Source organism: Portunus trituberculatus, chromosome 17 (genome assembly GCF_017591435.1).
Source record: "Portunus trituberculatus isolate SZX2019 chromosome 17, ASM1759143v1, whole genome shotgun sequence".
In the NCBI taxonomy this organism is placed as follows: domain Eukaryota; kingdom Metazoa; phylum Arthropoda; class Malacostraca; order Decapoda; family Portunidae; genus Portunus; species Portunus trituberculatus.
This window is the reverse complement of record NC_059271.1, coordinates 27,292,525-27,303,842: the sequence shown is the minus strand read 5'-3', so window position 1 is coordinate 27,303,842 and position 11,318 is coordinate 27,292,525. Positions and strand designations below refer to the sequence as shown.

General features: G+C 36.5%; 1 protein-coding gene across 2 annotated transcripts in view; it reads right to left on the bottom strand.

The window, feature by feature from the left end:
* Positions 1-5,825: 5,825 nt before the first annotated feature.
* The window catches only part of LOC123505190 (keratinocyte-associated protein 2-like), a 19,098-nt gene continuing 13,605 nt past the window's right edge, over positions 5,826-11,318 (bottom strand). For both annotated transcript variants that reach the window (XM_045256357.1, XM_045256356.1), the window contains 2 exons: positions 9,831-9,961; positions 5,826-6,145 (listed from right to left, as the gene is read on the bottom strand). In XM_045256357.1, coding sequence (XP_045112292.1) covers positions 6,043-6,145; positions 9,831-9,961 — 234 coding nt within the window. In that variant the 3' untranslated portion in view covers positions 5,826-6,042. The remainder of the gene's footprint in view (positions 6,146-9,830; positions 9,962-11,318) is intronic.

Genomic DNA, 11,318 nt, shown 5'->3' with positions numbered 1-11,318 from the left:
TCACATATCTCTCTCTAAAAGTGCTCCAACCCATATCACCCCTAAGGGCCTCTACTGCTGCATATCTAGGTGCATTAAGTGCCATTCTTGCAACTCTATTCTGCCCTATTTCTAACTTATCTAGTTCACTCTCATTCCAAGCAATCACATCCATACCATACATGATGCTCGGAACAGCCACGCTCTTCCAAACTTCTCGCAGCACGTCATATTTACTCGCCCTCATCCTTGCTGCACTTCCTAGACGACCTACCCACTGATTTGCCATACTTATCTTCTCATTCTTAATCTTTACACAGCCATCCGGACTCATCCACATCCCCAGATACTTATATTCATCTGTCTGCTGCACCTCATTCACTCCTAATCTCCACACATGGTTCCTCTCATCCTCTGACCTATGCACAACCATTACCTTACTCTTTTCACTACTAAATCTCACTCCAAAATCTCTTCCATACCCATCTACTACATCAAGCATACTCTGTAGCTCTTCTGCCGACTCACTCATGACTACAACATCATCTGCATACAAGAGCACACCTATCTTATCATTTCCCACATTTACACCTGCATTCATTCTCCTCATTCTAGCAGCCAATTCTTCTGTATATAAGCTAAAGAGGGTTGGTGATAATATGCAACCCTGCCTAACTCCTCTTTCACTCTTCACCCAGTCTGTCTCTATATCCCTAGTTTATACTTAGCTCTTGTATCCACATACATACTTCTCACTATGTTAACTATCTTTGCACTTAACCCAATTTTTCTAACACCCTACCTAGCATTTCTCTGTTTACCCTATCATATGCTTTCTCTATGTCTAGGAAACCTAAGTATAGTTTGCTACCATCCCTTTTCTTTCTCTCAATCAATTCATTCACCACAAACAGATTGTCTTCTGCTCTCCTGTCCACTCGGAATCCATTTTGCTCTTCGCCTAACACTCCAACTCTCTCAATCCATTTGCACAATCTCTCATTCAACACCGCACTGAACACTTTGCCTACTGTGTTAACTAACGCAATCGGCCTGTAGTTCCTCAACTCATTCTTACTCTTATATCCTCCCTTATGCAACAAGGTCACCCTGCATTCATTCCACATTCTCGGCACTCTCTCCTCCTCCCACACCTGGTTGAACAACTCAGTCATCCTATCAATCACTACTTCTCCTCCATTTTGTACATTTCATACGGTATCTCATCCGGCCCTGCTGCCTTCCCATTCTTCTGCTTCTTCACACATTTCTCCACCTCCTCCCTGCTGATCCTTTCATTCAACTCATCTGCATCCTTTCTCTCCAGTGACACATGTCCTTCATCCACATCAAAGACCTCACTTACACCTCCAATCTCTTCCCAAAACTCTTTTATTGCCCTTCTCATTTCTTCCTTATCAGTCACCACTGCCCCATTCACCTTCAGGCTCTCCACATTCTCACTGTTAGGCATCCCCTCACCCCTCAGGAATCTATACCATTCTCGCCCACCTTCCATACCTTTCTCTCTAAGGGACTGAATCACACTTCTCTCACTTGTAACTTTAGCATTCATTATCTTTCGCTTCGTCATTCGCTGCTGACTCACATACGCTGCCCATGCATTCAGGTACTCCCTTTCAGCTTCCTCACTCTCATGTCTCCTCTTTCTTAACTGTCTGCACACTCTATTCAGTCTCTTCCTTTCCTTCCTAGCATCCCTGATCTCATTATTCCACCACGGCCTACATGCATGCTTTCTGGCACTTGTTCTTGCATACCCTATCTGGCTTACTGCTGCATTTCTCACATTTTCTACAAATCTATCATTCAGTTCATCCACGTGGCCCTGGCCTTGAGCTTGAGCTTGAGTTGGGAGTCACCCAGCACTTGCTGTCGGTGTAACCTTTGTATCGGCGTTCTCCCATATGCCTGTTTCGGGCACAGTTACATATTCATCAGGAATAAATTCGGCTATAACTTAAACTATAGAATTTTTTTTTTTTTTTCAAACAAATATATGAATAGATTTTTTTTTAATTTAATCTTACCTTTATTACTTACGTAAAAAATGGATAACATTCTGAATTTGTTACTTATACCTTCACATTCTATGAAATATCACGCTAAATATTATAAAAATTCATCAAATAATCAAAATATAGTTTATCTGATCACAAGATGGTGCTTAAAGCGGCAATTTCGAATAGTTGGAGAAGAGGGCCATCATATAACTACGTACACAACAAATTATTTATTATCTATTTACTCTCACCTGGTATATACTATATAGTTAGCTCAACCTGCTTGTGACCTAACATGACAGTTAGGCATAAGGATCAGGTGGGCCAAACAACTGCTGGCATACTATCCCAATGATTAAACATACTGTATGTGAAATATAGGTATAAAACTAAAAGTAACATGGGCTGGAAGAGTATGCTATATGCACTGAACTTAAGTTCAATCTATAAAACTGAATAACTTTCTGTGTATTCAGCTCCACCACTGCATCTGGTAATGAGTATGTTCCAAAGAGAGACACAACTATTAAGAACATCAGAAAAGAGGGAAGCTGCAAGAGAAGCCAGTTTCTTCCCATTTCTCTCTTAAATCTGAATTTCTCCAGCTTAAAACCATTATTTCTGGTTCTTTCACTGTTACTGATCTTAAGAACTTCACTCGTTTTCTTTGTTATAACCTTTATAACACTTAAAATATTTATATCAGGTCTCCTCTTAACCTATGTCCCTCTAAGAAATGCAAATTGATTTTCTTCATTCTCTCTTCACAGGGAATATCCCTCATATCCTCTGTATCATATTCATTCTCATTACTATTTAGGTGATTTTATACAGCTTAAGAGACATATGTTGGGATTAGAATAGTAAAGACTCTAGCCATTAATCTTCTAACCTCCATAGACTCTTCCTAATACAAATAAGATTCTCTAATTATACTCAAGTCAAGGTAAAAAATGTGTCTCAGTACTTGAAGAGGATAAGAAATTCAGGTGTTGGAGAGAAATGGGTAGAAACTGTTTTTTTAACAGAGTGGTTGATGAGTGGAACAGACTCAGTAATCATGTTAGTGGTGAATCAACAGGGAGCTTTAAAAGATAAGGCAAATTTATGGATGAGAATGATAGATGGAAGTAAGTAGCTTTTCTCACACAGGAACTGCCACATGTAGGCCAGACAGTTTCTTGCAGTTTCCCTCTTTTCTTATGTTCTTATGTATTTTTTTAGACATCTTTCTTTGCACTGACTCCAATTGACCTACATCCTTAATTTAGTATAGGGGCTAGAATTGCATCTCATAGTCCAGATGTAAAGAAAATACAAATTACATGGAATTTTTTTTTATTTGAGGTTTTACTAAGATTAGAACGAATTAATTAATAGTCAAACTTTTTAATACTCAAACAGCCATTTAGAACTAATTAAGTTTGAGTATTGAGTTTCCACTTTATTAGGTAATTTACCACATCAAAGGCTTTGGGAAGTCAAATAAGATAAGATCAACGATGTACCCCTCATTCAGTCAAGCAGTTATGTCATTACAGGTGAGATGAAGTTAATCCTCTATTAATTGGCTTTATGGAAACCATACAGAGAATAAGTACATATCTAGATATTCATAAAGCTGGCATGAGATTAACCTTTCAAGAGTTTTGCAACACTGAAAGGACAATAGTCAAGTAGATCTTGATTAGTACCTTCTTTGAATATTGGAATGATTATTAATTCTTTCTAGGCCTAAGATAGAACCCCATCTACAAATGATTTGTGAAAGATGAGCTAGAGGAGATAAGCTATAGGTTATGATCACATTTATGAAGAAGCTGAGGGTGAATGTTGTCAGGGCCCAAACTAGAGTTAGTGTCTATATTAGAGTTGATAAATGTCATTGACAGAGAAGTTTATGCTGTTAATATGACCACTGAAATATTGATGTGGAGAAGGTTGCTGATGTATTTCATTAAAAAATATAGTAGTAAAAGCTTGTGCTTAGCATTCTGCCATAAGCCAAGGCTCAGTAACTAAATTGCTAGTGGAGGTTTTGAGAGGGCCAATACAAGGTGGACAAACCTTTTTTTTTTATATAAATTGTGAAGTAATTTGGGTGAAATTCTAAATGATGGTTGATGTGATGAAAATCATTCAATGCATCAAGTGTCATTGGGAAATTTCTACCTAGATGGGAATGGATTGCTTCATAGGTATCCCAAGTTCACTGTTTTAGTTTGATCAGATACTTTGGAGGATGACTCAAACTCACTGCACTAGTCTTTCTTCTTTCTCATCTTTATCTTGTCCATCTCTTTAATACAAAGTTAACCAGTGCTCTCAATCATTCACACCTTTCTCTGGTCAACTTTGAAACTCAATGCCTGCTTCTGTACTTCCATCTACCTACTGAACTCATTTAAGAGAAAAGTTTCAAGACATCTATTCCATTCTATTGGCAAACTCTCTTGCCCTATTCGGGGGCTGACATCGAAGTGTACATTTTCTTCTTGTTTTCTGTTGCCCTTGGCCAGTTTCCTCCTCTTACGTAGAAATAAAAATCTTTGTCTACCCGTAAGTGTGCATGTATGGCTGATTCCTTGCTCTCTCTAGTTGAGGAGTATCAGTCCAAACAAATTATCTTCATGTTTATTCAAGTGTCTCACTAATGTGAACTCCTTTGCCATATAATATGTTTTTCTGATTACTTTCTCCCATTCCCTTTTAGAACAGGACTGCACACCATTATTACTAATTAAATATACTTCAAAAAATGTATCATATCTTTGATGTATGCTCCTGAAAGAAAAAAAATGTAAAACTCTGACACATGAGAAGTGGAACAGAACATCTTTAAATAAAGCAATGCTTAGGTAATGAAGAACACAAAAACAGGGAAAACTGCACATTTGGATGAGTGTATTATGAAATAACTTAAATGTAATAACTCACACAATGCAATTCTACAACCATACTTAAGTAAGATGTGTATTTGTTCCTTAATAAGTAATGTTGCAGCTTTAATATTCAGGTTCTGGATGCTGCTACCAAAGCTCAGATTCATTTGATATACAGAAGACTATGTGATGAGCATTTTGGCTTTTACAAGGGAAGGGATGCATGGATTATGTATGATGTTGAAACAGAAATATGAAATAATTAGCAAAAAGTCAAGACTAATGAAGTGTACAGCACAAGGCACAACAACAAAAAGGGTCATAATCACATTGCTAGAATATGATGAGGACATTCTGGGTTTTTAACTGTAGTTGTATGGTCAAGACTCTACCCAATTTATGTCTCTAAATGCCTCTACTTATCATTAAGTCTGTAGCAGCAATACAGCACTTCACTGGCAACACATTCTTTGGGGCATTAAATTTTATTAGCCAATTATATACAAATATTTCTTGTAATCAACAAGTACTGTATGATTTACTTTTCTTCCAGCAACTTTTATTTTTAAACATAATCAGTTCAAATTTATATGTTAAGCTTTTGACTAACATACTATTGCAAACAAAATATGGTCAATCTAATCACAACCTTTTCAAGAAAGCTTCCAAAATTACTTATGATGTGCATCTAAGTATATTTAGATGGTCTAGTCTTAGAATAAAGTGTTTTTTTTATAACATACCCAGTCTTATATAACAGAAATAAAAGCAAATTATTAAATACAAATGATGATAGTGAAGACTCCCTATAGAACAGACAAAATAACTTAAAAATTATAGTTTTAGAGGTATGCACAAGGTACATATATATATAGTACATAAGTTAGATCAAAGACCTGTAATGCACTAATCATATATCATGGGTCAAGAATACACAATGACAAATAAATCTATTTTTATTACAAATCCTTGGACCCTGTAAGAAGTTTAACTTCTGGTATTCTAAGAAAATCAGAACAACAATTACATAGCAGGTTCTAACAAAGTCTATAAGAAACTGGATGATTGAAAATTAAATAAACAAAAACTGCATTCCAAGGTAACAAAATATATTACTGACATAAGAAATCCTTCAATGATAATCATAATCCAACATCTTATTTCTTCTTTTTTGAGCCAGACACTGAAGGAGCAGCAGGAGTTGTGCTAGACTGTCCCATTTTATTGATATAAAACAGTCCAACCATGGAGCACAAAAGGCTGAAAGGAAAAATTGAAAGATGTTAATTGAATATAAAAATTACCAGGGAATTTCAGATTCTTACACAATCAGTTCTCAATTAAGGGAATGCTGTGCTCGATTTGAAAAATTTATCAAAAAAAGAAAAGTTACAGGATTTATGACTTGAAATTTTCAGAATATTATCAGCCAATGGTTGTCTTATATGTGTATAAACATGAATGTGATAGAGTAATAATGTCATGCATAGAGTTGCATTCAGAATGTCATACAGGTCTTATTTCAAATTATTCTTAAATGTGCTTTGATTTTGAAATAGTACTTGAAAGATAGCTAAAGAAACATAGAGAATATTATTTTTTTTATTTCTTCATACGTTATGATATGTTTTTTTAAAGTTTTTGCAAATCATGACATCATCAAAACAGTATGAAAAAATTTTATTTTTGCCTCATTAAAACTTCCTAAAAACCAGTCTTACAAAATGTTACCCCAATCCCAGTCAATACGTACACCAAGTTTTGAGGCAACATGTATGATGGTTGAAAAATCATGTTTTGAGATATGGCTCTTTAAAGTTTTAAAAGTTTAGCACCTACATTATGTTTTTAACAAAACTAGTAAATTTATTACATGTTGTTTGTTGATCTATAAAGAAGCTGCACAAGTGATCTAATAACTCCCCTATTCAGTAGTACTTAATTTTGGGAGCTATTTACCTCATGGAAACATTATCAGAATTCCTGGCTCTGGTTCTTTGTGCCTTTGCCAGTAGATTTAGCTCACTGGTGGGTGTCCTAAGAATGCTGTTTCATAGAATTATGGTTTATTTTAATTCAGTATGCACCTTCCCCATTTTCCATGAGACCATCCTCTCCAAGGCACCTCCAAGTATGTATGCTTCTCCCTCTGCATTTTTCTAATTTTCTTTTCCTTGATTTCATCTCTCTTAGCTTCAGCTATTGAAAGTGAGATCCTCTTCCTATCCCTTCTCTCCAAAAAAACTCCTTCCCTGCCATGCCAAATACCTCAGCTTCCTGCCAATGAGGTATCTCTTTCTTTTTTTCATTTATCTCCTATTCTCTCTCCTTTTTCTTCATCTCTCACATCTTCTTCAGTTGCTGTAACCTATTTTGTTTATTCCCCATGTTGCAGCAGGAAGATCAGCAAAGAGAAACATAAGAGAGCCTGCAAGCAGGAGCGTAACATAACCTCTCCCTTCAACTTTCTCTGTCACACTGGGGGTAGTGCTGTATAGTATGGCAGGCAGGAGGCAAATGATTTGAGGGGTGGAGCCTCACCACAGAGACCAATATAGTGGTAAAATGATGAAGAAAAACAGGCAATATACCACAATGCCTAGAGAGTATTAATTGCCCCACGCCCACCTCATGGCGTACGCCATTTGTGTCTCTTTAAACATGTCAGAATGAGTGTTACCCTACACATACGTCTATGATTCATATACCACATGAATTCTGAATATTTTTCCTGCAATAATCTGCAGGAATTGATGTAAATTATTTCTTGTCATAATTTACTAAATCTTGACCACGGCATGCCCTTCACACGAATTAGAGTAACACGATTTTTATTTAACGCAGCCTGATATTTAAGATGTGATTAAATAACGTGATCCATTCAATTTAACATGGGTTGACTCAATTCAACGATGTCATGTGCATCCAAGCAAATTGTTGAAGAGGGAGAAGACTGAAACAGCAGAGTCAGAGGCATCCAAAGCAAAGTCTGCATCAGTAATTCCAGAGCCAGAGAGAATATTAATAAAAAAAGATCTACAGGAAGCACTCACTTCAATAAGAGAAGGACTGGACTTACTGGAGGCCTAGGATCCTAAAGTAAACAGAAGTGCAACAGTGGCACGAAAAGTGATGGGGTAACTAAACTTCTAGAAATCATGTTAGATCAGACGGAAAAGATGATCAAACAAACCACACTAGATCAATTCTTCCAAAAGAATATTGTAGAAGAGGACCCGGAGGAAGAGGGAGAAATGAGTGAAGTAAAAGAGATCAGTGAGGGAGAGCAGGGTGAAGATTCAGCAGATGATGACCAGTGATGCATCAACAAAGTGATGGTGAGTGTAAGGATGTATTTATGTTGTGTTACTGAGTGACTTAAAAATGTAATGTACTTAAAATTAAAATAAGAATTTATATTTTTATTGTTTCTGTGATCCAGTTCTGTATTGATAGTTTTTTTTATGGTTTGAGTAACAAAATCCCCAAAATAGATAGAATTTACCATTGGCCAGGAATGTAACCCCCTCATCCCTATTACCATTGTTTTCTATGGGAAAATTGTTTGAATAATGCAATTTTGAATAACATGACGTCTTCAAGAATGTAAATCTTACGTCAATCAAGAGATGACAGTACCAGGATTGAAGCAAAGAATTAATATGTTAAAAAAGTTATATGAATCTTTAATAACAAAAGAGGAACTGCAAGCAATGGTGAGGCAAATGACAGCAGCAAAAGTTGCCAAATTGGATGCATATTGTTATGATAGAATGTTAATAGATTGGACTATGAATAGAAGGCTTGGCATATAAGTACATAAAAAAAAAAAAAAAAAAAAGGAAATAAAGAATCAATGTAAATGATGCAGCTGCAATGAATGCAGTCCACATGAAATTCATCTTCTTATGTATAGATGGCTTCCTACTTGATGAAGTAGTTTTCTTACCTATTTCTGATAAAGTGATCTCATCTTTGTTTCATGGCAGCTTTCATTAGATAGAATTGCCTTTGACTTGAATCTTAGGCCTGCTTTCTTCCTTTTCCCCTCCACATTCCATTTCTAATTCCTCTACTCTTGCTTCTCTGTATAGATTATGCAATTTCTATCTAGTTCAAAGCTTGTATGAAGATCTCTGCAGAGGCAGCTCATACATAAGCACTACAAAACTGCAGCACGCCCAATTTCCATATTCAATGAGTCCATTTCCCTTTTTTATTTATTCGTATATTATATAATCCTTAAGTTTAATATCAGTAACCATCCCATAGCTTGAAAAAAAAAAAAAAAATCCTTGTATAGAACTTTGAGATTCAGTTTTAATCTTACAGTTTTAGTGACAATACTTGGTTGTTGCACATATGTGCAAGACAGGAAGTAGCATATAGCAGAGGGGAGCACTGTCACTCCAGCAGTAGTGTGACACAAATTCTAGTATGCTGGTGGGACCTCATCCCTCATATGCATGTAAAATTTTGTTTAACAAAATAAAGAAGTTTTCCCTTAAATAATGCTTTTTGACTAAATAACTTAAAAATATCAAGGTGAGCAGGACTCAGAAGAGTGAATTTTTATTTTATAAGTTTGTTTTCCTTTTACACAATATCAAAACAATTGCTGAAATTTTTCTGAAGCAGCATCCCAACTAATCTTAGTCACGAGTTGCCACTGGATCTCAGTGATTAGTAATTAAAGGAAAATGCATCAACTAGCAGTCAAAAGGTTAATTTACATGTCACAACTTTTGGTCAGTAATATTTACCTACAAAAATCAACATATAACTTTGAGTAAAACTGAGGGAAGGAAGGCGGTTTCATCAAGTAGGCAGCCATGTGTACACATACATACACGTGAACTGAAATTTTCAAAATATGAAAATCAACAATCTAATGGAGTATAAGAAGTAAATTGCAATTTTAGAAGAACATCTATAGATCACTCACCACACAGTGACAGACACTCTGTGCACCATGCCTGCTGCTGAACATGCCAGGACCATGCACAACACCACCTCTGGAATCACACGGGCTTGGAAACCTTTGCCAAATATTATGTTTTCCAAATTGCTCACAGCCTGCTTTAGAGTTAAGAAAACAAGACAGTACAAATAAAAGGCAACTAAGTTCAACTAATAAACAGTCTTTACTAATGGACACCAAGACAAGACAGACAGACAGACAGATAGACACAGACACACACAGACTGAGACCACATCAACACACAACACACACCGGGAAAGCGAGGCCACAACCCCTCGAGTTACATCCCGTACCTATTTACTGCTAAGTGAACAGGGGACACACATTAAGAGGCTTGCTTATTTACCTCGCCACTTACCGGGACTCGAACCCGGCCCTCTCGATTGTGAGTCGAGCGTGCTAACTACTACACTACGCTGTGTGTGTGTGTGTGTGTGTGTGTGTGTGTGTGTGTGTGTGTGTGTGTGTGTGTGTGTGTGTGTGTGTGTGTGTGTGTGCTCTGCCTTAGCTATTCCCCTCCACTGATATTACTGACATTACTGACACCGACTTCTAGAGAGAAGACATACTATTTGATCAGTCATTCAGAGTATGTATTTAATAGAATATGCAATAGATTACTGTCAGCAAAATTTCTAGTATAAATACAGTGGTACTTCGACATACGATTTTAATTCGTTCCGTGACAATCGTTGTGTATAAAAAAAACGTATATCAAATCAATTTTTCCCATAGAAATTAATGGAAATACAATTAATTCGTTCTTGTGACATGAATTTAGCCCTCCACCCCCCCAAAAAAAATAACATGCTTTAAATACCATCCAAATATAAATTTAATATAAGATAAATACAATGGTTATTGTATGCATGATATAAATTAACTATATTGCTCAAAATAACAACTTAACCTGCAAAACTCGGGGCACATTGATAGATGTTCATCACACATGGCACGGGGCACGTCGATAGACGTTTAGGCTTTTTACGACTATATTTTGGTTACTTTCTTCCTGTTTTCTTTGCTTGTGAGCTGGTAACACTCATCAGGAGTAAACATATGCTCTACGTCACTGTGTCACCAACAATAAATGGTAGGAGCAATCGACAGTGATTTCATTGTGTCTGATTCCACCACCTCTCCCGCACGCCTTACTTCTATACCTTGGGTCTCTCGCCATGTTATAGGGAGACAACTTTTGAATGAGAGAGAGAGAGAGAGAGAGAGAGAGAGAGAGAGAGAGAGAGAGAGAGAGAGAGAGAGAGAGAGAGAGAGAGAGAGAGAGAGAGAGAGAGAGAGAGAGAGAGAGAGCTGAATGTTCGGGTGGACATGGGTAGCTGAGCAATCGCTGCGCCACCTACTGATGGCTAATCGTATCTAAAAAATATTGTCGTATTTCAAGGCATAAATTATATAAATTTTTTCATCGTATATAAAAAAAATTGTATATTA